This window comes from Ustilaginoidea virens, chromosome 7 (genome assembly GCF_000687475.1).
Source record: "Ustilaginoidea virens chromosome 7, complete sequence".
NCBI classification, from domain to species: Eukaryota; Fungi; Ascomycota; class Sordariomycetes; order Hypocreales; family Clavicipitaceae; genus Ustilaginoidea; species Ustilaginoidea virens.
The window spans coordinates 302,110-325,963 of record NC_057322.1 but is presented as its reverse complement, the minus strand read 5'-3'; the positions used below and the strand labels follow the sequence as shown (position 1 = coordinate 325,963).

Sequence of the window (23,854 nt, the reverse complement as noted above, 5' to 3'; positions counted from 1 at the left end):
CCAGCCGCCGTGGCCCGTGTCTCACTGGAGGCCACAGGCCGCAGGCTCACGAGGGCCTGGCCCAATGGCGCTGCGCTCTCCCAGTGCGGCTTTCAGCTGGTGCAACACTTGGAAGCTTCGCGCCCCAGAGCGGCGTCAGGCTGGGCATTAGTGGGCTCCTTGCACGTGGTGTCTTGGATTCATTTTGGGCGACCCAATTGTCCTGCTTCTGTCTCAAACATGGCATGTCATCTTCCGCGTTGCAGACCGCGCGACTCACGACTTCACCAGACTGCATCACCAACGGACAAGCAGACCGGGCGCTGCGGATAGAAAGGCGCCTCGCGATCGGGCCATTAACGTTTGTCAACCGGCACAGCCCCGACCGCGCGGGTTGCATCTCGGACATTCGCCCAATCATGGGCATTTCAGGCCCCGACACCGACGCGTAAATAGATGAACAAGCTCAGGAGTCTAGGGTACCCGTCAGGTGCACATGCCGCCGGCCCCTCAAGACTTTTCGCGCTTGGAGCCTGCTCAAGCATCCTGGCAAGTTCAGATGCAATCCAAATCGTGGGCAGACGCGGCGGATTGAATACCGCAAGCTTTGGTTGGCGATTGTCCGAGGGCCTGCTGGCGCAAGTCATGGGCATGAATGTGGTGTGGTGACTTTGGCGGCTTGCAACACGGCACGCGGAGCAGGAAAGCCACATGCAACAAACAATCTGACCTCTTCTGAACTGTCGTCACGCCGTAGGTGCTTTGATTGGACAAGCGCAAGTCTACTCCCGTACACGAGCCGTCGTTTCCTCCTCCTCAAACAGCCGAGAAGAGAAAGTCAGGCCTGCCGTCTCGCCTTGTGCTCTGCCACGACCCTGGCAACCACCTCGTCCAGATTCTCATCCTCCAACCCCAGCAGCTCCATTGCAAACCCTTCCTTCCGGGTCCAGTCGGCGTCGACAGTCCCCAGAACAAACACAACCTCTTCGACGGCCCTGCGATCGCCCGAGGCCACCTTTCTGCTCTCGCGCTCCAGGTAGGCGTTGGAGTCCAATTGCTCGGTGTGCCACTTCGTCGCCGTGGCGCGCTCCAGCGACGCCAGCACCTCTAGCTGCGTCGCGCAAAAGCTCTGCACGTAGACGGCCCGGTTGGCCGTCACCCGCGGGCGCTGCAGAACGCGAACCACGGCCTCTGCCACGCGGCCCAGCGTGCTCGCCGACGCCCTGATGCCGCCGCCGTCCAGCATCTGCGCCCTCTGCTTGTCGAGGTCGAAATGCAGCAGGCCGCTGCGCAGGCCAAAGTCGAAAAAGTGGCCGCAGACGATGGACGTCCATGTGAAGGGCTTGCCGGCCGGGCCGGCCGCGTCGGCAAGCGCCTCGCACCTGGCCCGCACGGCTGTCTTGTCCCGGTAGAGCTGCAGGTGGTGCTGGGGCTGGGGGGCGGCGGCGTCGCAGGAGCCAAAGTCGGCGGGAATGTAGCGGGCAACGTCGGCCGCGTAGGCGGCCTCCGCGAGTCGCATGTGCTGGGAGACGTCGTGAAGAGGGAACGACGCTATGACCGCATCCTGGCCGGCGAGAGCTTGGGTGAGCTCGTCGAGGTTCAGGGCGGGGGACACGGCCACCTCGCTGACGCCGGCGGGGACTGGGGATGAGGAGTTGGCCCGGCGGAGGACAGAGACGCGGAAGGTGCCGGCGTCGACGAGGGCCTTGACGATGACGGAGCCGACGGTGCCGTTTGCGCCGACGAGACACACGTTCTTGATGGGGGTCATGGTTGGCCCACGATGTTTGGCGGAAGAAAAGGAAAACGCGTGGATGCAAGGCCGATCGGTGGCGCGGCTTTTCTTGGCGCAGCTTTTCTCGGCGCAGCACAAGTTTTCATTGGGTGTCTGGTGGGCGGGCCGCAGCTTCGGAAGGGCAGCAGCTCCGAACTCGGCCTAGGATGAAACGAAAATCAAATTCCAAAGCCCGTCGTGCCCAGATACGCATTTCCAACCACCTAGAATACTTCAATGAGCCGTTCTCCGTCTTTGCTCGATCGAATCATTGCCAGGCCAGTCGGGGACCAACAGCAACAGCGTCGTCTTCCTCAGAGCAGCCGGGCGCCTTACCCGGGCCAGCACGATGAGCAAAATCAAATCAGCACCAAGCAACCAGCCAGCCCTCGCAACCTGACCTGCAGATTTTATACACCGCAAATTCCCGAGCTGCCGTCCAGGAATCTCGCCCGAGGGGATCCTCGGAACCGCGTCCGCAAAAACCACCCCTTCCCTCAACTGCTTGCATGAGTCGACCTGCTTCCCGACATGGTCCATCATATCACGCCCGAATACCTCGCCCCTGGCAGGTGGCGCCAGCACCACATATGCCCTGGGCAACTCGTGTCCATTCCGAGATGGCCCCATCACTGCCATGTCCATGGCTGCAGGGTGGGCAATCAAGAAGCCTTCCAGTTTGGCGGGCGCAACCTGCGTTCCTTTGTACTTGACGAGTTCATAGCCGTACAACCCTCCCGTTTCTGACCATGACGACACGGACGGAGGGGGGCACCTTTTCCCGATCGACGATGAATAGCTAGTCGTCCCTTTACGTGTGACTTCAGGGTTGTTGTGGTGTCCCTTGGTGATGACGGGACCTGGCCTTTGACCCATGCGTCGCCTGGTTGGCCTGGCTGGACGTCGTTTCCGTCATCGGCTACTAGGCTTTTGTATCTTTTCCTTCAGCATCAGTCACCGCATCCGTTGAGAATAATGGCATAAAAAAAAGAACCGAGCCTCATGGTCACATTCAGCATGTTTTCCAGCTCTCTGCAGTGCTTGAGGAAGTCGTCAAAGTCGAACCTGGGCTTCCAGTAGACGCAGGCGCCATCGCCCATGGCGTTGACGAAGTTGCCCTGGGCGCCGGCGGTGTGGGCCGTGGGGGAATGGCCCAGGGTTCGGCGCTGGAAGGGCCGGCCGGGCGCGGGGCCATTTTTCATACACGAGGCCGGTTTCCCATCGCCGGCAGAGCCGCTTCTGCCACCATGTTCATCTGGGAGACTCAAACGCCTGCGAGGCAGTTCCGTTTGCTGAAAATCAACCAAGTTGGCGGGGTGCGGTTGCGCTGAGGAGGAGTAGTCGTTACCCTTGGGACGGCTGGTGGTTCCAGACGAATGGAGCATGCAGACGGAGCGATTCCCCAGCTCGTGGCCATCCGTTATGCGCGGCCACTCGGGCGCGTGCCAAAAGTCGCATCGCGGCGAGCCGTCTGCGCTGCACAGCTCGACGTGGGGGGCACGTACTCAGCAGCACAACCTGTCGCGCGGACAAGCAGGCCGGGGCCATTCCCGTTCCGCCGCGCCATATCCGCAGGCGTGCTGGGCTCCGAAGCAGCAAAGTATAAGCCCTCGTCGGCAACGGCGCCCCAGAAGAGACTCGGCAAGGCGCACTAGCCGGTTACGAGGCGGACGACCGCGTCGAGGCCGGGCCCGGAGCTGCCGACGCCGACGCCGACGCCGTAGCTGCCGCGGAGGAAGTAGGCGAACTGCTTGGCGAGGGCGCGCGCCCGGCCCTTTGCGACGATGCGGGTTGGCTCATGGGCTTCTGCGTGGACGGGGATTTTCATCGTCGCCTTACGAGTCGGTGCTGTCTTGGGGGCGGGTTTGATGGGGGTTCCTGATTTTCGATCTTGCACAAGCTCGATGAGAAGCCTGTCTCTGGTGGAACTTTCGAGCTGCCGTGGGAGTCGTGGAGTATGGTGGCTGCTTCTGTGTATTGATTGATACCTCGGGCAATGTGAGGTACTACGGCACTATGGTGGTTCAGGACAAGGTACAAGATCACATGAACAGAGACAGGCATGGGCGCCGTCTGGGTAAATGGTGCGGCGTGCACCAATGGGACGACCAGGATGGACAAGGAGCAGGGCTTCCAGAGACTACACTTTTGCGCTACTTGATCCCCGGTTACCAGAGGCGAGTAGTACCGTGCCATGGAGTCATGGACCAGCATTGGAACCGGCGTGGGAGCGACCAAAGTCTAATAGCAGAACAACCCCGGCGATTCCGCCCAACGGACCAAGTCACAGCTCAAGCCGCCGCCTCGGCTCCCAGTCGCCCTCGAGAGGATACTCCCCAGGGTCAAAGTGGAATCGGGCCCTCGCAAGCCCTGGTTGACAACGGGGCCAACTCCGGACACGTTTTGTCCCGGTTCAGCAACACTTGGCGCGCGCCGCCATCCAGCAGCCATCGTCCCCATGAGCAAGGAGCCATGTTTTTCCCAGCGTGCCGGCCAGCGCAAGGCCGGTAGTTGCAGAGGAATTGGCCGTCGTCTCGGAGCGAAACAGCCGCAGCGGTGGCAAACGGCGCCCCCGTTGCGGTTGGCGGCGTCGAAACGAGCCATCTGAACGCGCCGGGATTTGAAATTCAAACACCGACATCTGTTGCTGCCGCTTGGGCGTGTGGGCGACAAGCACCGCCCCAGGTGCATGTACACTGGGCCACGCACGCATGGGAACCGGAGCCGACACGATGCAAGAACGCTTCCGCTGCGGGCTGTCGCTCGACATGGCCGCGGCCACGACTCGACGCTTGCTTCGCTTGCTTGCCTGCTGTCTCTGCGGCGGGCATTGGGATAGCCTGCCATGGGGCCGTGGCGACCTGTCGCGGTCCGTGGTGCAACCGTCGTCTGGCCTTCGGAACCTCCGACGAGGGGGAGGGTGTCGTCAACGTCGCCGTCTCCGTGATGCCGAGATTATTTATACCTACCGGATGGTGCGTCAGTCGCACAATGTCGGTGACCGAGGCGGTATCAGCTGGTCGTGTGGGCAAAAAAAAAAAAAAAGAAAAAAATGCGAGCTGCATGCCAACAATGTCGACCAAGGTATGTCGCTGTCCGGCATTTAACATGTGGTTGAGCGTTGGGAGGGAACGAGGGCGCAGTGTTGGCCTTGCAGTCGGCAGCCACCGGACGGCTAACGTGAAAAGATTATCGCAGCATGTCTTCTGGGCGCAGCATGGGCCGTGCCTTGTGCCCCCTCCGCGGCTCCCTCCAGCTCACTCGGCAGCACTGCCCCTGCCCTCTCGGCTAGGAAAGCAGCCAACAGCGGCCACTTGACGCCGCTCAGGGCGGCAAAACGCACCTCTGCCGTCGCGGCAAAGGGGACGCGACGGCACCAGCGAGGAGGCCGCGTCCAAAACCCCCGTCTGGCGTCACACGACGCAGCCAACGTCCGGGACGGCGTCGGCAGCGGCGTCGACTCCTACACCACGTACCTGGGGACGGGATCCGTCTCGGAGGGCTGGCCCGACCGGTCCCGCTGGGTCTCGTTTGAAAACATGTTCGACAACTACAAGAGCCAGATGCTCCAGTCGTGCGGCTGGCAGAACCCCCCCCAGCCCAACAACAGCGGCGCCGAGCTCGTCGACATCTGGGACGGGATCCAGAGGGCCGCGGCGGCGACAGGCGTCGACCATCGCTTCATCCTCGCGGTCGTGATGCAGGAGTCGCACGGGTGCGTCCGCGCGCCGACGACAAACAACGGCGTCCGGAATCCCGGGCTGATGCAGTGCCACAACGGCCGCGGCACCTGCAACGACAACGGGCACACGCTGAATCCGTGTCCGTCGGGGACGATCCAAGAGATGATTAGCGAGGGGACGGCGGGGACCGACGCGGGCGACGGCTTGGCCGGCTGCATCAACCGTTCCGGCAGGGATGACGTTTCCGCCTTTTACCGGGCCTCCAGGATCTACAACTCGGGGTCTATTGCGAGCTCTGGGCTCTTGCAGGACGGGATTGCGACGCACTGCTACGCCAGCGACATTGCCAAGTGAGTCTGCCCCCCCCCCCCCCCCCCCTCGATCCGGCTGTTTTGGGTTCCAAGGGGACTAAATCGTCCTTAGTCGTCTTACCGGGTGGGTTAACGCGCCGTCGAGGTGCACTTGCGACAGTAGCCCAGGGAGCTGTGGCAGAGTCACTTGATGAGGGCTGGGGACTACGATCATGCCGCCTCCTTTCCGGCTTGGTGATGATTGGTGAAATTGTACATGTTGGACTGCCCTTTGATAACGGGCGTTTAATACATTTTTTTCTGCTTTTCCCAGATGCGTTTCCGATCCCGTGTCCGCCCAACTGTCCACCTTGGCAAATAAGATGTAAGAAGAGAAGAAAAAAAAAAAGAGCAAATAGTCCAGCACAAGACACCCCCCCGACGCCTGCAGCTTCTGCTGACAAGCATCAAGCAGGCCCTCGCCTCTCCCGGCGGACTACCTCATCAACCGTGTTCTCGCTTTGCCCGTGTATCCCTGCATCGTGCGTATCAAATGGCCCTTGGGCGCTCTGGTCGACGAGCTTTTTCTGCTCGTGGGCCTGGCCGGTGAGACGCCGCTTGGCAGATCCATCTGGTCGGCCAGCGTCTCCCGAAGACGCTTCTTGTCGTCGTCGATCTGGGTCCGAGCCGCGGTTTTCCCCCGGGAGGGTGTAGGAACCCAGCGCAGTCATGCAGTCATGGCGGCGGCTTGGGCGAGTTTGGTTTGCATTGGCGACGCAAAGCCGGGAGCAGGCAGATGGACATGTGGACATTTGTGTACAGGGCCGACCCCAAAGGTAAGCTTTTCTGCGCTATGATGAAATGGGGCTCGCTATGACGGGAAGGGAAATCTGACGACAACCGGGGCAGGCACGGCTTCCCAGAAGCAGCGGTTTGCGAAAACCAACCACCGTCTGAAGCCGGATCGGTGTGACTTGCCACCGGGGGAAGAGCAGACATAGGGTTCTGGCTACACTCTCATGGCTGCGAGCACGCTCGACGTTCGACGCGAACACACGACGTCTAATTCCTCCCTCCAGGGGTTGCCGGCGACGCACAAGGCCCGGCCGGGCCCCTACGTCCCCCCCCCCCCCCTTTTTTTTTTTTTTTATTTCACTCGCGGAAGAGAAAGCTTGCCGGCCCGGGTGCCACACGGCAGCCAGCCGTCGATTTAAAAATACACTGAATAAGAGCAGAAAACCGGAAAAAAAGAAAAAAACCAAAGAACGCACGCGGTAAAGCAGCAGCAGCAAAACCTTCACGGCTTTTTGGGCGCCATCGACGACAAGGCGCAGCTGATGGCGTTCTTGTGGATCGGCATCATGCTCCCCGGGCCGGCGAGGCCCTCGACATCCTCGAGCGACTCGCCCGCCCTCGCGGCGCTGTTGCCGGCAACGCGCTCCCCCTTCCGGCAGGGGCTGCTCCTCGACGCCGCGCCCGGCAGCAGGCTCAGGTTCGCAGCCGCGGCGGCCTCCTCGTTGGAGTCCTCCCACAGCACGGGCGGCGAGTGGCGGCGCGCCCTCGACCGCAGCACGCGCAGCATCGACTCGTGCGGCGGGTGCAGCGGCTCGTCGTCGCGCAAGGGGCGGTCAAGGCGGTCGTCGGCGGTGGCACGGCCCCCCGAGAGACACTCGTGGGCGAAGAGGGGCGTGTTGAGTTCCACCTCGGTGGGCATGCTGGTGTTGATGATGATGCTTCGAGACATGTTTTTGGGGCAGCGTGAGCGGCGGGCAATGCAGGCCGGCATCGCACGCATGCAGGGAAGAAGTGTATCGTTTGGTTTTAGAAGACCGGCGTTGTTTGGGGGGGTTTTGCAGCAAAAGGGCGCTTTGCGTCTGGCATGAGTCTTGCGGATAAAACAGAGCCAGGGGGGGGGGGGGAGGGGTGTGTTTGCGCCAAAATTCGCTGGGGCTGCCTTTATATGCGGAACCCTGGGCTTTTTTTGTTTTTCCCTGTTTTTTATTTTATGCCCCCCCCCCGAACTTGACCGGCGAGCCGCCCGCACAAGCGGCGCATGGCGGAAGGGTTGGCAGCCAGTAGACTGCCCTGGGGCCCCGGACTGCGCTAAGTTAGGACCCGGCAAGCAACATTGAAGGCAAGGCGCAAGCATCTGGCAAAGGCGGAGCAGAGGCTCCGCCGATCGCGATCCCACCCACTTGCGCCGTGCCGGACGCATTGCAGACACGCACGGCTGCACTGTGCGCCGGCCTAAACCAAGCACCTAGGTGCGAGGTATGTAGCTTGGCGTGACCAACAAAGTGACGGATGGCATGGGATGTCTGGCTTCTTAGCACTCAAAGGTCCCGCCGCCGCTGGAACGAAGCCCCGTTCATCCCGTATCCACCGACCACCGAGTGCCCCAGATGTGGTGGCATCATTATGATTCTTACGCCGCAGCCAAGGGGCAAGCGACGAGTTACGCGCAAACGCAACTGCGCTTGACTGACGCGTGCAAGTGACGGGTCACGGTCAATCTCTCCACTACGTCCGTCCTTATTAATGGCGTTTTGGATCGGTGACAACGCCGCGCTTCCCACCCCCGCTTCCCCCGCATGCTGCGCCGATGACGTCACTCCAGACTTTGGACAAGTGCCCGATGGGAGATTTCCTCGCGCGGGCTGGCTTGCATTCTGTCCTGTCCCTAGGCTGGTGTTGGTATGGGCGGCGGGGAGCAAGCCACAGCTGAACGTGATCCGGGGCTGTAGAGGGGTCAGCTTGCTACATGGTGTTGAGGGCCATGTCCATAAAGGCTCTGTTTGAGCAGCCTTTGTGCCCTGTTTGACTAGGTAGCCGAGCGGTTTGCTAGCCGGCGCTGCCAGTCGTGTAGCATGCTAGCCTCGCATATCAGACAAAGCGCCTGATATATACAGAGATGGGCATTTCTCCCTTCTTCTAGACAGACAGCTTAGAGAGTCATCATCGTCTTCATTTTCCTAGCATTCATCGTGCTGCTGCTTTTCACACATGGCAAGTGTGACTATGCTGGAGAAATGGAACCGGCCGCCTTGCTCCAGATGCAAGCCGTGCAACGCGAGAGGGCAGCATGACGTCCGCACATCGGCCCCCCAATAAGGCCTAGGTTCAGATTAAACAGGGAAAGTAGGGTAGGGTAGGGGTTATATATACCTAGTTGTCTAACAGAGAGAATGGAAATATGTTCATAAAAAAATGGGCATAACACTCCCGTTGATAATCTATGGGGCAAAAGTAAAAGTGGCTCTCCCGCCGGGAATTGAACCCGGGTCTCAAGCGTGACAAGCTTGCATACTGACCACTATACTACGGAAGATAGAAGGTGTTTAACCGTCGTAGTGATTGTTGAAAGCTGACTCCCTATTGGCTACTATGAACCTACATGTCTTGCACTTTCATGTCCAGCTCTGGCTTGCCATCTAGACGCATCTCATTTGGTCATGCTCCTACACACAACGTTCCTTCCAATGCGCAGAATATTGTAATGACTTATTCATTACCTTTGCAAAAGCACCCTTCCGTTGCAGAAGCACCCTGCCCTTGCTCACCGTGCATCACCCCACGCAGATCTTGTCATGTGTCTCTTGAAATCAGCCGCCCATTCCCGACCAAGAGTTCTGCTGACCAGCCTCATTGCCCCAAAACACTCGGCACCTTGAGCAACACTTCAAATACGCACCCTCGCCCTGCACGCCTCCATCTCTAGCCGCCCCGTCAACCAGCATCAAAATCGCATCACAATGCCCAGCACCGTCTCCCCCCCAGCATGGAGCACGCTCGGCCTCGGCGTCGCCTCCACCTGGCTCCTTCTTAGCGGGCCTCGCCACCGTTTTGCCCCGGACGAACCGCCCAGCGCGCCGGCATCAGGGCCCTAGGCGACCCGGCGGCGGCGTCTGATCCCGAGAGCCTCCTGGGCTTGTCTGGCGCGGTGGGCTCGCGGGACCTGGCCGTCGCCACGAGCTGGGCACGCTGGTCCTCAGCACGCTGTGCGGTTGTGCGGCCGACCTCGGGTTGGCCGATCTCGGGTTGGCCTGGAGGAGGAAGTCGTCCCGAGGGTCAGTATCGCGTGGTGGTGTTGGTAAAAGGACGGCGCTGTCGCAGAATTTTCTTTTTTTTTTTGGGCGCAGATTTTCAGTCTTGGCTGCCGGGAACGGCGGTGTAGGCCGTGGTTGGGTTGGGATTGCGCGGAATGTGGAAATGAGGGAGTGCAGATGCTCCGTGTCAGGCCTGGTTATATGGTTATGGTGAGTAGTGAGAACTCTATGTGTGAACGGCTACTTCTGATGAAGGTGTATCAATACCAGAAGCTGACGGGCTCCATCAATTACCCTTCTACTATGACCAGGCCTGACGCAGCTGTCGCTATATCCCATATGTCAGAGCATCTACACGACCCTCCGGCATGCCATTACTTGCTAGCTGTAGGGGTTATAATGTATATCTCTATGCCACCCCGCTACCTTGCTGTGCCTTTGCGCAGGACAGTTGCTGTCCTTGTCATCACTCGAAGGGGGGCCTGGCATTTGGTTGCATCTTGAGGAATGAGAGCATTGGCTCGCCTTGAACGTCGATCCAGACGTGTTCTTTCCGATCTTGGACAGCCGCCAGCGAGTCCGTACGGATGTGGTGGCCTTGAATTGCCAAGAACTCTTTCAAGCAGAGGAAAAACACGGCTCGGCAGGCTGGGCTGGCAGGCCCCCTTTTCCGGACCTGGACATGATCGATTCCCCCAACCCTATTCCGTGTACAAAACGTCAACCGCGTTTCACCCGCGATACTGCCAACAAGAACACCGGCAAGCCCTCGGCAAACGGCCTGTGGCCACGGCAGATATCAGTTTCAACCGTTTCTAGCAGTAATATATGATCTGGAATACTCTGCGTTTCGACTGATAGCCATTCCATTCTCCCGACGGTACTGTCCCTGGGCCTTCTTTGGAAAAGGCTTGGCCGTTGTCAAACACCAACTTGGCGGCCTCCAACTGCCCCTCTCGGTTTGTGAATCCTATGCCCGCGACTGCCGCTGCCTCCTGGAGCGGGCGAACCCGGGATGCGCCACGGATATCTCGCAAAAAGCACATGCATCCTTCGTCGGTGGTTGGTAGCGTTGAGCGCCGTTTCCACCTTCGCCAGTCCTCCCATTTGTGCCATGACTCCCCGCCCTTTACCCAGAAAGTTGGGGATGACCTTGCGACGGCAGCACTCCAGTCTCTTGCGCAGAACCGTGCTGTCCACATCCTCGTATCTATCCAGATTTGATGCTTCATTGGGAAACCCTCCGCCATACGCACGCAGATTTGACCCAGCAAAGCAGAAAGCACCACGGTCGACTTCGACCTCGACTTTATCGCACCAAAAGTGCCCAGCATCCTAAAGCCCATCCTCAACAAGGCCGGGCAATCAGGGGGTAGTAGGACACGACCCCGGCAGACAGTCTTCTACCGGGAATTTTCAACAGACTTGATAGACAAGCACAACGTGCGCTCCTGGTGTTTTGAGCTGCCTCTCCAATTTTTTTTTTTTTTTTTTTTTTTTGTTTCCCGCATAACCTCCGCTGCCAGCTGACATTCTACCTTCGGAGCCTTGCCCCAGAGGCCATCCTATACCAGTCCCTCCCAATACTTGATCCGTCCGCAAAGTGACACACGTCTCAGCACAAGCTCTCGAGTGTCCTGTCCCGGGGTGCAGCACAATTCGACCGGAATATAGGTGCCGGTCAGTTCTAGTGTTGGAGCCCGCCGCCAGGAGTTAACCCGTCATTGTCAGTTGAGGCTTCCGTACATTCAGCCAGCATTGCCGTTCCCTTGAGCTTTGGGGCCATTGTTCTCGCCGTTGGCGCGTCTTGTAGCAGTGTTCGGAGACGGGAGATATTATCATCGATCAACGATTCAAGCCGCACGGCCTGGGGCGGACCGACCTCTTTCTGTGTTGCATTTTCTCTCTTTGTTTTTTTCCCTACGCCTGCCTCTCTTTCGTTTTTTTATTTTTTATTTTATTGCTTTTTTTTTCTTCAGTTTCCACGTTCGACATAATTCCCCACGATTGGCGATATCATGCGTTTTCGACGGCGCGCGAATTTGTGACATGCGCCTAAGCAGGCTTGAAGTAATACGTCCTGCGGATTCGCGGCTTCCTCGGCTCGGACACTTTTGGAGCTTGCGCCATTTGGAACCCCCAGTTCAAAATCAGTGCCTCGGCGAACTCCCGGCAATTTGAGCGTGCTGTAAACGCCCGTCAAGCCGGCGGATCAGTCAGCTTGACATAGCGAACACCGCAAAGGTTCTTCTTAACCACCCTGCCATCCTTGTCCTTGGATATACGCCAAATGGACTGCGAAATACCGCGTTCATCATCATCGATGGGTATAAACATGCTGTCCTGCACGTCAGCCACCTCAAACTGCAACAGGCATCATCCAACACTTACCACCCTGGGGCTTTAAGCTGCTCCGTCAGGCTAGGATGCAGCTCTTTAGCACTAGCCCCCACGTGAATTACGTCCCAAGCCGTGCCAAGCTTCTCCTCTCCCCGCCGCGGCGGCTCCTCCCACCCCAATCTGCCGTCTCCCAGTCGAAACTTGACCTTTCCGGAATCGAGCAAACGGCTTCCCTCTACACTCTTCCGCATGTTGGACTCTCCCAGATTCTGCAGCGCGGGGATGTGTTCTAATCCCACTACCAAACCCCTCTCGCCCACCAACTCGGCAAACAGGTGCGTCAGATACCCCGATCCAGAGCCAACATCCAACACGCGAGGAGCCGGGTTCGTCTCCGAGGGCAAGAGATACGGCATGACGTTTTCTATGGCCATGGCGTGCATGTGTGGCGCCGAGATGGTGGCTTGATGGCCGATCGGTTGGGGAGAGTCTTCATATGGACTTGCGGGGGAGTAATTCGCTCTGTCGACCTGCTTCATCATAAGCTGCTGCCAAGAGCGGACTCACGCTGCGCATCATCGTGCCAGTGCTCTGATGAGGGGATTTATCACGGTACCTTGAGGAAAGCCTCCTTTGCACGGGCGTCCGTTATCAGCCCTCTGCGCCACAAGTTCTCGATGAGCTGGCTATTCGTTCTGCCGGAACAAAACCACGCCATGCTGGAAATGGTATAAAGCGCCACCAAGTTCAATAAGAAAGATCGTCGCATGTAACAATTTCAGAAAGATGCGTCAATCAAGAAGCGAGCAGCTAGCATGGTTGGTATTGAGTTGCGGTTCTTGATTCGCACCGGTTTTTGAGCAAATCGCTCTATGACGTGGGGTCGCGCGAGCAAGATGATGAAATTAAGCAAGCTGGAGCAGCGATACAAATTGAGCGAGTATTGCTTGATGTATACTTATCAATAGTAACAAAGAGCCATCGGTACCGGGAATTGTGGGTGGTTGGATTGCATCAAGGTGATGTTAGCATGATGTCTTGGGGAATTGTGGTTGTGGGTGGCAACTTGGGTATGTGAGAGAGCATGGCTCTACTGTGTGTATACCATTGTATGCCGTCTTAACACGTGACCCATGGGATGATTCTTGTTGCTTATGCGATTAGCTTCGTCCATTGTTGATCGACATATAGGCTAAGCCGTAAGCCTGTACGGCATCGTACATGAGCAGGGCGACAGCTGTGCAGAGACAATACGGCTCAAAAGACTCATCTAGTATTGAAGAAACGCCCTGCTAGGCTAGTTACCGGTGAACCCAAAGAAACATATGCGTGCTCCGCGTCCTGCCGAGATCCCTCCCAGTCGCATCCTGTGCCATTCCAAAACGTCGTCGATAAGAAAGCAAAGGATTGAAAAAACGCCCATTACCATGTTTCCAAAAAGAGCCTCCTTACCCCTAGAGCAGGTTCCGCTTCCACTGCATACTACGTCAGAGGCGAGAGCTCGTGCGAACGTACCCGCAAAGAGGGGAGCGATTCGCAACTAGACCACGTGCTCGGGGCGCTCTCCGTCTGCAACCACTGGAACACCCAGCCCTCGATCGGGGCTTTGCAGAACCAGTTGTTCATGCCGTCGTGCCTTGAGAAATTCTGCCACGCTCTTAATCAGAATGAACCAGCCAACCACCATCAACACGTATGCCATCCACTCGCTACCAGTTATCGTCACAGGCCCGCCATCGGTGACTTCGCCCGAGTTGAAGTCGTGCGAGTTTGGATCGGGAGGAGCGGCATAGCCATCAGGGCCGTTCATGACGGGAGGACTACTACTCCCAGAGTCCTTCATGTAGAACCCATACTGGATAAGAGTGATGCCAAGACCAGCACGAGAGCCGTTTTTGGCGGCATGGGTCGAATGCAACAGATAAGTAAGTAAGAACCCAACCAGCTGGAAGGACGTGGATATCATGCCATTCCACACGAAGGAAAACACTGATCCAACGGGCATTCCCTCAATGTAGACCTCGTCAAGTCCACCCATGCCAGGCGCAAGAATGGTGGTTTCCCAGTACGGAGGTGCGGCATCGGCGGCCGCTTGCTCATATGACTACACGCAATCATCAGCAAGCGATTCCAGCGCAAACATAAAGTCGACCTGCTTACAGGAGGCATCTCATCCTTTTCCGAATCTGTTCTTTCGGGTTTCGCAGACAGGTTCGCAAAAACTCCATCCGACCCCCCACCGCCACCAACCACCCGGCCTCTTATTGCCGACGAAGCGACATTTGATTGCGTTGTCGGCGCAGACTGGGCAAGTGAAGTTCCGTCATCGACGCGCAAGCTGATGGATGATGAATCCGAGGGCGGAGCGTTTCGCCGCACTAGGCGTTGTCTGTCATCGGCTTCTTCATCACTGGCATCATCGTCAAATGCATCAGCCAAGTCGGGATCGACCGCATCTCGTCGCGTGGGTGATGAGGCTCGAGAGCGAAAGGACGGGGGAGGGGAGTTGGGGATCGGTTGCATCGATTTTGGTTCGATGGATAAATGACTGTCGTCGTCGTCGTCGCGGTCGTGGACCTGCGGCGTGTCAGTTCATGCATCAGGATCGGAACGTAAAGTACACATGCCCTCTCGTATCTTCCAGGCGCAGGCATCGCAGGAGTTAGATGCCGCTTTGATGGCGGCGACTAACTACAGATGGCTGAAGGAAGGCAAAACTCCAATGATGGATTCCAAGCAGGTGGCAAAGTCACTGCACTGGTACTTGCTCCCCACACAAAAGGGACTGCCTCTAGGATTAATCGAAAGGAAGGAAAACAAGAAAAATCGATCTCGAGAAGCAGAGGACTAGGTGCTAGGTGATATGATGCGTAAAGTCAGACAAATGAGGGAAGGGAAAGGTCGCTGGGGGGATGAGGAGCGAAGGTGAGAGGTAGGTTGGTCGGGAGGAATGATGGGAAGGGGGAAAACAAGTCACTGGCCTAGTTGGATGGCGATGGACGATACAGGGACGCCCGCGTGGAACCACCAGACGCTTGGCAGTCGAACTACTGACTACTGCCAAGTTTGGCCCAGGGCTAGAAGCCCCTGGAACTTCGTCGCTGTACGGAGTACTCAATGTACTCGGCAACCCGCTGGTCAGCTGGTCAGTGACACTGGCCCTTTCCCTTCACACAGCTTGAGCCTTGAGGTGCGCTGGTGCAGCCATGAACAGGGCGGGTATCTACTATCGGGCACTCCGTAACACAGCCTCCTTCACATCTCCTTCAACTATTGCAAACTAAAAGTCGCGATATTTTCCCTTGTCTCGTCTGGAGATGGTCCCTAGAGAACAGTTATCAGCTATGCTTCAAGAGTTAATTCTCTAGGCGGAGGGATTCCACTGCTTCTGGAGTGGTTAGGCGGACGGTTTGCAATTTCAGAAGCGATGCTGCAGCAGGTCTGTATTGCCTCCCCAGACATCAACACAGACTTATTCCCTTATTAGCAGCAGGCGCGAAGGCTTGCTTAACATCTTGTTCCCCCCGCTCCCCACTCGCCCCTCCTATTCGCCCACTCCACAACCCTGCATGAAAGATGACATAATGACAAGGTCCGGCTCAGCGAACCCGAACCCAACCAAGCGGATCCACTCGGTCCAACAACAATTTCCATCCTCCTCCATCGCCGCGTCCCCAGCCAGCATGGCAAGCAGAATAGCAGTAAGCCCAAACCGTCCCAGCTCCCCTCGGGTCCTCACCCCAAGCTAAGTTCCTCTCCAGCGCCGCATCTACGCCGACGCCTTTGCCAGGTGGCCCAAGCAAGACCTCCGACCAGACTACCAGCTCCAAGATGTCCTGCGCGCCGCCGTGGAAGAGCGCTACAGGAATCCCACGCCCGCGATGGAAGCCGAGGAGACGCTGAAGGCGAGAGCGCTGCAGTTTCTGGTGCAGAACAAGTACAAAGACAGGGTGGGTGCTCACAACTGAACGGCCGGCATCCGGTGCTCGAGCAAGGTGGCCCGAAGCTGATGTGTGTGCAGTTTAAGCTAAAGGGGCCGATGCTGGAGCCCAAGAGTCAGCCGACGTATTTCAAGGATCTGGTTCGGGAGATTGAGGAAGCGCCGAAGCGGACATGGCTGGAACGGCTGGGCAAGCGGCTGTCGGGGATGATTCGGTTGCAGTAGGGGGGTTTGCGTTTCTGTGCAAGAGCGGTAATTGGAAATTGGGGAGGTTGGCGGCGGAAAACGACCTTATTAGAACGATGGGGGGACGCAGGCCAGGGACGAAATGATTGTATATTGGAACGATACCCCCGTCTTTACGCCCGTCACATACGCACAATGGTACAGTGTGCGTGAGAGAAGCGAAACCATGGAAGCAGAGCTATATAATCTGTATCATATTGTGATATGCAAACCTGAAAAAAGAGAAGGAAAAAAAACCCGGAAAATTTCATCCGCTAATGACTCCTCCGTAGCCACGATAACATGAAACTCTCAAGGGATGCCAAAAGTAGAAAGGAACCGCCCCGCCGATGCCATGTCTTTTCAACCGAAATCGCCTAAATGTACTTCATCTCCGGATCCAACCTGCTAAACAACTCCATGCTCTTCTCATACATTGTAAACACGATGCCGCCGCTTAGCACCAGCCTCGCCAACCTGGGCAGCGCACCGCTCCAGAAAGTCAAGACACCCTCCTGCTTGAAAATCATGGACGCGCATCGAATCGTGCTTCCATACTGCTGCCTTGCCTCGATGCTCTGCATCCGGGTCTTGATGGTATCGAGAGGCTGCGTGACAATAACAGTCACCAGCCCGGCCAGACCGCCCATGGCAAACGTGCCGATCGCGCCGAGCTTTTCCCCCGGAGCAGTATACGACTCGGCCATTTGCTTGAAGAAATTGTACGAGCCGAAGCGCACGGCGCTGTTGGCGGCTTGCCGAGCGGTGGTGGGCGCGAACCCCTGGAAGAAGCCGCGGATGCCGCGTTCTCGGGCGATGATGGGGACGGAGTGGAGGAAGCCGCGCATGCGAGGGTTTGCAGACTTGCGGTCATCGATTCTACGCAACTGTTAGAGATGTGTGCAAAAAGAAGAAGAAGAAAAGCTTGGTTGCTGCTAAACGTACAGCGTGGTTTTGATGCTCTCGGTTGGCGTCACAGCCAGGAGCGACTCTGTAACGCCGGCACCAAAGCCGGCGAGAACTGTCCTTGGGCCGGAAAGCTGGCCGTTTTCATCGGCAAGCAGCTTTTTGTAGTGGTCAAAGGCGACGAACCCTGCAACAGTGGCACCATCAGCTTACCACATCGTAGAGGGCTTGGTCGGGATATGGCAGGACATACGTATCCCCGCCTTGGCCGAGTTGCCAATGATCAGCGTTGTGCAGCCAGCATACCATTGCTTGCCAAACGGCGGCCACGGCAGCTTCTGGCCCTCTGCTAAGCGTCTGTTGAGCTGTGATCTAGTCTTGGCGACTATTCACGTATCAGCACCAAACTCGTATTTCAAGCGCAACGGTCGGCTGGGTCGGCGAACCTACATTCGGCAGGATACGTGATAGCTAAGGAAAATAGTTGTCAACGTTGGTCTCCGTAATCGTCGGCGTCATGGTAGAGGAGTTGACGACGCACCAATCTCGATGGCACCAGCCGTTGAGCCTGCCAGGATGGAGCGCAGAGCACTGGGGCTCTTCTTCTTGTCCGAATTAGCTGGATCCTGGGGTAAGGGCGACATGATGGCGGAAAGTCGGCAAGGTCGCTGCCAGGAAAGAAAGGGAAATTGTCGAGGGCTCGGGAATCGCGGCGGGTGGTTTGGCTTGGCCGCAACTGTATGGACAGAATTAGTCCGATGCCGATGATTTGGAGAGGTTTAAAGTTCAATGTTGGCTTTGACGTGGGGCTGCAGGTACCCATTGGGGACTATGGACGCACCAGACGTCATTGGATCAGAGGACGGACGATAAGCCGCAGCCAGGTCTCCATTTTCGCATCAATCCTGGATATGAACCACGCAACTTTTGTAAATATGAAATAGAAAATATCCAAACTTCCAAGCGAGATTAAAACAACTATGACTCCAAAGTACAGGCTTTGTAATATAGGCAAGGTATCCGGTATCGCAGTCGGCTTGGTCGTCGGGCATCCTGGATAACAATGGCAGGGTTCAAGTGCCGGCGATTGGTGGCGAATCTTGCGGTTATTAGGGCAAACTAAAGCTTCCATGTGTATATGTGTATATCACGTTAAATTATAAGATTTAACGCAGAGTATATTTATTCTCAAGTGTCTTCAATTCTTACTTTGCAAAGTAGCAATGCAACGCCAAGGTTCAAAATCAAAGGCAAATACAGTTGCGTCTGGTCTATCACCCGGTATTAAAAAGCTATCGTCCACTGATCCAGCCGTCATAAGGAACTTGCGTCAATAGCGCTGCGACTTTTCTGAAATGACCAGCAGTGCGACAAAGTACCAGGTCCAGGGGTGTTTTGCAGAAACCGAGGTGTTCTGATTGACCTCGTGTGCTGGGCTCATATTGCTGTTCAGCCCTAGCTGATGGAGACGCGCATCACGAGAAAAGGCGACTGTGTATTCCAACTCTAGGTAGTGAATGCCAGATTCATGCCCCATTGCTCCGTATAGAAATCTAGTTCATGACAAAAAAAATCACGACCAAACAGCCATGCAAACGGATAGTGCATCCTCTCCCAGAACGGATGCACTAGAATTAAAGACGTCGAGTCCTCCTCATATAAAGTGCAATATAAAAACGGAACGGAGTCATGCTTCCACGAGGAATACCGCGCTAACCCACCATTTTCTATCGCGCATGCACCTCATCCGCTTCCTGTGCCTCCTCCTGAACCTGCTGCTCAGAGAGCTTGGGATTCCTTAGCGCCAGCGAGAATGCAATCATCGGGACGCACAAGACGAGACCCGCCCAGCACAACAGCTTCTGAACAGACGTATAGCTCTCCACAATTGCGCTTCGAATCTCGGTTCCGACAGGGTATCCGGCCACTGTGGAAAACGGCGAGTTGTACATATCCCTTGCCAGCGTCTCATTCGATTGGAAAGACAGGTTCTCTTTCAGTGCGGGGGGTAGTGCCTGACTCCAGATGGCGCCAGCCAGACACGTGCCAAAGGCGCTGCCAACATTGTAGAAGGACAAGTAGAGTCCCGTTAGGATCGCTACGTGGTCTCGGGATGCCGAGGCTTGGATAGATGCCTGTGTTGGGTAGGCGAACAAGCCACTGGCCAGGCCCATGAGGATTTGGCCAGCGATGACGCCTACTTGCGAAGGAGCTGTTGTGCCGCCGGGGAAAGAATGCAGCACGACAAAGGCCGACGTGAACAGCAGCGTTCCCGCGACAATGATGGCCTTCAGCCTGCGGAGCTTGTAAACCACCAGCCCGACAATGACGCCGCTGATGACGCCGAAAAATGAAAAGAAGGACAAGATTCGCGTGGCGGTTCCAATGGAAAAGTCAAACGCTACAATGAGGACCGTGTACAGATAGTTGCCTTGGACATACCAAGCAAAGTTCAGCATGCTTCTCACGGCCAAAGCAGCCCAGACACCGCGATCGGTCAGCAAGTGAAACGGAATGAGAGGCGTCCGGGCTCTGCGTTGCTCCCAGACAACGAATATCGGCACGAGGGCGAAGCCGACAACCAGCGAACTGATAGCGTATGGATTCCTCCAATGCGAGGTCGTACCGCCAATGACGGATAAAGGCGCAAGTATAAAGCTGAATGCGGCAACCATGGTGACAAGACCAACAAGGTCCAGCTGGTTCGACAACTGGCACGCCGACTTGCCGAATGCTCGAATGCTCCACGTGTAGTTGCCAACGCCTCTTGACGCATGGTCCTTTGGCAGCACGACCCGGCGATCGATGGAATGCAAGGTGATTAGCAGCGGCAGCGAGCAAACGGGGTATATAAAGCACCACATGCCGATACCCCAGCGCCAACTTGTGACAGCAAGCACGGCAGAGGTGACGTTGCCACTGATCCACGTGTTGACGAGAAAGGGCAGCGCAGGAATATAGCTGAAGAAGACGCGAGCGCGCATGGACGAGAAATCGGCGATCAAAACCTCGAGGAGCAAGACGATGCAAGTGTACCCAACCTGGTATACGACTGCGCCGGCGCAAAAGGCGTACACCGAAGAGGCGGTGGACTCGATAGCCATGCCGAGGACGTAGCATATCGTGGACGCCAGGACGATCTCGAAACGGCCAAACACATCGGCGATCTTGGCCGCCGTCGGCTGTGCAGCGACGGCTATGACGCTACGGAGGACGTTGATGGTAGAGAGGTATGAGTGCAGCGAGAAGCTCGAGGTGGCGTAAGGTTGGTAGGTCGAGCGGACCTGGCTTTCCAGGCCGTAAGCGTATCCGACGAGGAATATGCCAAAGAAGAGAAACGCCCTCTCGGCGCTACCCAGTTGCGAGGCTACGAGCTCCATGCGAGCGACGCCCGGAGCTCTGGTGCGGGAAACGTCCCGCGAGGATGCCGAGAGGAGCGATGACTGCTCGTGGGAATTGTGGCGGTCGCAACATGACCACGGTCCATCAGAGCAGGAACGCCTAGAGTGACGACCAAATGAGTGTGCTTGTGAAGTCGAGGGTGCCATCTAGGCGGATGAGAGGTGTACCCAGGTATCGCTTGGTAGCCATGTAGGCCGGAGTCGACGTCGAATAGTGTGCAAGACGAAGAAGGAATACATCTGCCGACGGATTAGCAACCCAAGATGTTGGAAGACTGCAGATGGAAGGACAGGGTGCACATGGTGATGAGTAAGAAGAGGCAGCCCAGGCAATGAACAAGGCCGACGGTAGTACTCACTCTAGGCAGACCCCATTTGTTACTGCTTACAATTATTGGCGGGTAGCCTTGGTCCGGTGGGCATTATTCAAAGCCCATTCCGAAACAGAGCTGATGGCGCCCTGGTTCCCTGGTTCCCTGGTTCCCCCAAAGAAGATGAAAAGCTGGCGCGGCTGGCGCGGACAAGGGCCAGATCAGATAAGATTAGGATAGGAGACAGGGTAGGAGGGTAAGGGTGTGTGTGCCCTTTCGGTCTGTGCGACGGTGGTGGATGATGAATGAATGTCTGGTCGCAGCCACATCCCAGCAACGAAGGATTTTACGGGCCGTTCCAGGGCCCAGACTCGGACTTAACAACCAACGAGTCAACTGGTCACTGGTTCTGATAGGCGCAGTGTCCGCAGGGCCCACAGAGCTGCGTCGTATGACAGACAGGCTTCAGGGAGTCACTTGGTCATCAGCAAGGTCAAACATTATTACATGCATTGAAAACATGCGCCAAAAGCCCTGGGCGACAAGGGTTTTTGGCACGAGAGATGTTCATGGTATCAGTCTATTTACTTTATTGATTTAGCCGTGTCCTTTTTGTGTCGCAGATCCTCCATCTGCAGAAAAGGCTGGCTTCCTTGGGTTTGGGGGAGGTACCTGGTGATCCGTCGCACACTTTACCTCCCTAGCCAGTGCAAGGGCTGAAAGGGGCTCGCCTGACCGCCTCACCACACATGGACTTTTTGCAAGCTTGCACTTGGAACCGTCATCTTTGGGCGGAGGTGGGTGGCGGGGGCGGGTTGGAAGTTGGAACTAGGATCTCTCTACATCCAGCTTTGTTTGCTTCAACGAGCTGGTTGCAAAAGGCCGCCGTCACCCGTTTCCAGAGCAGAGATCTGTGCAGCCAAACAAGAAATAGAAAAGGAGGAAAGATGGAGGAGGAAAAAGGGGCGACTGTGGAGAGCTTTCGTAGCAAAGCGGTACGGAGTACTGTACAGTACCTCTACTTCTTGGTGGGGTCACAAGTTTCACTGGTAGACTGCCTTCTGATCTGCAAGACTGGTTTCGATTCTACCAGTTTTCCTTTTCCCTCTTTTTACAATAACACCCGTGTGCAACAGCCCATTCACACCAAATGCGCAAACGGGTCATCGCTAGGGTCCGCGTTGCGAATATATTCCGACTCGGCTGCGATATACCTTGCCATGCCCTCCCCGTACGTCTCCGTCACAAAAGCATACATCATGTCGATGCCCGCCGAGATGCCTGACGAGGTCCACACATTGCCATCTGCGATCCATCTTGCCTTCGGAACCCACTCCGTCTTGTCCCCGAATTTCGTCACCTAGACCAGTCAGCTCGGCTCAGCGTGTTACTGTTACTCCAACCTGGAGTGTTTCGGTTGACTTGGCAGGTTCGTGCCGCGCGAATGAAACAAAATCTCACCCATCCAAAACATATCTTGTTGGTCGTAGCCCTCTTCCCATCCAACACGCCCGCCCTCGCAGCAAAGGCACTCCCAGTGCACACCGTCAGCAGGTACCGCAGCCTCGGGTATGTGTGCCGCAGGTAGTCGACCAGTCTCGCCGTAGACTCTACATCGCGGGAGCCTCTGCCCCCGGGGACAATAAGCACCTCCAGGTCCCGAGGCGCGTCATCAAAGGTGTGCGTCGGGAGGACAGACTGGCCTATGGTTGTTTTGAGCATGGGGTCCTTGGTCGATACGGGATCCAGGCTAGCGGATATGACGGACAGCTCCACGGGGGCGTCTCGCGATATGAGGTTGAGAATGTCCAAAGGTCCGAAGATATCGAGGGCTTGAAATCCCGGGAAGAGGATGGCGCCGTATTTCGTTGGAGGGCTATTGGCTACGGGTGACATTGTGCCTCGACGACTGAACAATTTCCCGGCGAGTTTTTGCTGTGGCAGAAATGAACGTCGCGAACAGGTTGGGAGTGACCTTCATTATCTCTGAAGACCTCGAGACCAGCAAGCGGTATGTAATTGCCCCGCAACACGCCCGGTTCATGCCATGGTTTCGAGAATGGAAAGTGCCCATGTTTCATGCGCCACTCCAGAAGAGGGTGGGTTAGACCAAATGCCCAAGTAATTGGCAGCTCGCTTACAGGTAGCTAGGCGGTGCGAATAAAGCCAAGACCAAGTGCTCCTGCGTCGTTGATCGTGACTCATGAATAGCAAGAGGAAATACCGCACGTCCATGGGCATTACTATATTAAACGTTTCAATCAACTACCCTGGGTACGAGGTTAATGCATCATCTCTTTTGATATGCGTGGCTACCGCGTAACTAAGTTTTAGTAAGTTTGCCGCCTAGACTTTACGTTGTCATGCGGATTATTTTCGTCTGGGGGACATCCCAGCCTCGTTTGCTACAGGCGTATATCCCTCACCATTCCAACACACTCCGCATTCTGCATCGTTCGATAATCCACTAAACGGAGTAAAACCTGCGCCAAGATTGGGAGATTTTTCTACCTCGTGCCAAGCTGGAAGACTTGATACTAGTGCAATGATATCAGATAACGCTTGGGTTGCAGCTTATGGGGCTGGAAATCCGTGCCGTGCTTTGCCGCTCACTACCACCTGCCTTATTGTCTCTAGCGATGAGTGTTGATGGAGGAGACTCGATCGTCGCGAAAGCCGGTGTAAAGCTATAATATTTGACTTAGAAGGCCTCCAACGCATCCAAAGACGGAAAGCGGCCATGGTGTAACGGTTAGCATGGCTGATTTCCATTCAGCCGACTCGGGTTCGACTCCCGATGGCCGCAATTTTTGGGGAGATTTTCCTATCCTGCATAGGTAATACATCTTCTCTGTTATTTTTTTTTTAACACAAGAAATTGCTCGAGGTAGGCAGCTTGTTCCTGAGACGGACGCCGCTGGTGCGATAAGCTTCAAACGAAACCATCCTCTTTGATGTC

The 23,854-nt window shown here is 56.4% G+C and overlaps 10 protein-coding genes across 10 annotated transcripts; 2 read left to right on the top strand and 8 right to left on the bottom strand.

The window, feature by feature from the left end:
* Positions 1 to 817: 817 nt before the first annotated feature.
* UV8b_07713 (uncharacterized protein) lies at positions 818 to 1,750 on the bottom strand (the record flags this gene model as incomplete). Its single annotated transcript, XM_043145210.1, has 1 exon — positions 818 to 1,750. One exon carries the CDS (start codon positions 1,748 to 1,750, stop codon positions 818 to 820), a length of 933 nt encoding a protein of 310 aa, XP_043001145.1.
* Positions 1,751 to 2,703: 953 nt separating this feature from the next.
* On the bottom strand, positions 2,704 to 3,581 carry UV8b_07712 (uncharacterized protein; the record flags this gene model as incomplete). Its single annotated transcript, XM_043145209.1, has 2 exons — positions 2,704 to 3,229; positions 3,406 to 3,581. The coding sequence occupies 2 exons, from the start codon at positions 3,579 to 3,581 to the stop codon at positions 2,704 to 2,706; spliced, it is 702 nt and encodes a 233-aa protein (XP_043001144.1).
* Positions 3,582 to 4,825: 1,244 nt separating this feature from the next.
* UV8b_07711 (uncharacterized protein) lies at positions 4,826 to 6,727 on the top strand (the record flags this gene model as incomplete). Its single annotated transcript, XM_043145208.1, has 5 exons — positions 4,826 to 4,837; positions 4,942 to 5,786; positions 5,860 to 5,871; positions 6,549 to 6,562; positions 6,636 to 6,727. The coding sequence occupies 5 exons, from the start codon at positions 4,826 to 4,828 to the stop codon at positions 6,725 to 6,727; spliced, it is 975 nt and encodes a 324-aa protein (XP_043001143.1).
* Positions 6,728 to 7,023: 296 nt separating this feature from the next.
* UV8b_07710 (uncharacterized protein) lies at positions 7,024 to 7,470 on the bottom strand (the record flags this gene model as incomplete). Its single annotated transcript, XM_043145207.1, has 1 exon — positions 7,024 to 7,470. The coding sequence occupies one exon, from the start codon at positions 7,468 to 7,470 to the stop codon at positions 7,024 to 7,026; it is 447 nt and encodes a 148-aa protein (XP_043001142.1).
* A 4,501-nt stretch (positions 7,471 to 11,971) lies between these two features.
* Positions 11,972 to 12,881, bottom strand: UV8b_07709 (uncharacterized protein; the record flags this gene model as incomplete). Its single annotated transcript, XM_043145206.1, has 3 exons — positions 11,972 to 12,110; positions 12,164 to 12,642; positions 12,729 to 12,881. 3 exons carry the CDS (start codon positions 12,879 to 12,881, stop codon positions 11,972 to 11,974), a joined length of 771 nt encoding a protein of 256 aa, XP_043001141.1.
* A 771-nt stretch (positions 12,882 to 13,652) lies between these two features.
* On the bottom strand, positions 13,653 to 14,766 carry UV8b_07708 (uncharacterized protein; the record flags this gene model as incomplete). Its single annotated transcript, XM_043145205.1, has 3 exons — positions 13,653 to 14,216; positions 14,273 to 14,689; positions 14,740 to 14,766. The coding sequence occupies 3 exons, from the start codon at positions 14,764 to 14,766 to the stop codon at positions 13,653 to 13,655; spliced, it is 1,008 nt and encodes a 335-aa protein (XP_043001140.1).
* A 1,029-nt stretch (positions 14,767 to 15,795) lies between these two features.
* On the top strand, positions 15,796 to 16,277 carry UV8b_07707 (uncharacterized protein; the record flags this gene model as incomplete). The annotated part of the gene is made up of 3 exons (XM_043145204.1): positions 15,796 to 15,813; positions 15,874 to 16,062; positions 16,134 to 16,277. The coding sequence occupies 3 exons, from the start codon at positions 15,796 to 15,798 to the stop codon at positions 16,275 to 16,277; spliced, it is 351 nt and encodes a 116-aa protein (XP_043001139.1).
* A 377-nt stretch (positions 16,278 to 16,654) lies between these two features.
* On the bottom strand, positions 16,655 to 17,827 carry UV8b_07706 (uncharacterized protein; the record flags this gene model as incomplete). Its single annotated transcript, XM_043145203.1, has 5 exons — positions 16,655 to 17,156; positions 17,223 to 17,370; positions 17,437 to 17,568; positions 17,634 to 17,654; positions 17,725 to 17,827. The coding sequence occupies 5 exons, from the start codon at positions 17,825 to 17,827 to the stop codon at positions 16,655 to 16,657; spliced, it is 906 nt and encodes a 301-aa protein (XP_043001138.1).
* Positions 17,828 to 18,910: 1,083 nt separating this feature from the next.
* On the bottom strand, positions 18,911 to 20,563 carry UV8b_07705 (uncharacterized protein; the record flags this gene model as incomplete). The annotated part of the gene is made up of 1 exon (XM_043145202.1): positions 18,911 to 20,563. One exon carries the CDS (start codon positions 20,561 to 20,563, stop codon positions 18,911 to 18,913), a length of 1,653 nt encoding a protein of 550 aa, XP_043001137.1.
* A 1,473-nt stretch (positions 20,564 to 22,036) lies between these two features.
* Positions 22,037 to 22,791, bottom strand: UV8b_07704 (uncharacterized protein; the record flags this gene model as incomplete). The annotated part of the gene is made up of 2 exons (XM_043145201.1): positions 22,037 to 22,255; positions 22,357 to 22,791. The coding sequence occupies 2 exons, from the start codon at positions 22,789 to 22,791 to the stop codon at positions 22,037 to 22,039; spliced, it is 654 nt and encodes a 217-aa protein (XP_043001136.1).
* Between the last annotated feature and the right edge of the window lie 1,063 nt (positions 22,792 to 23,854).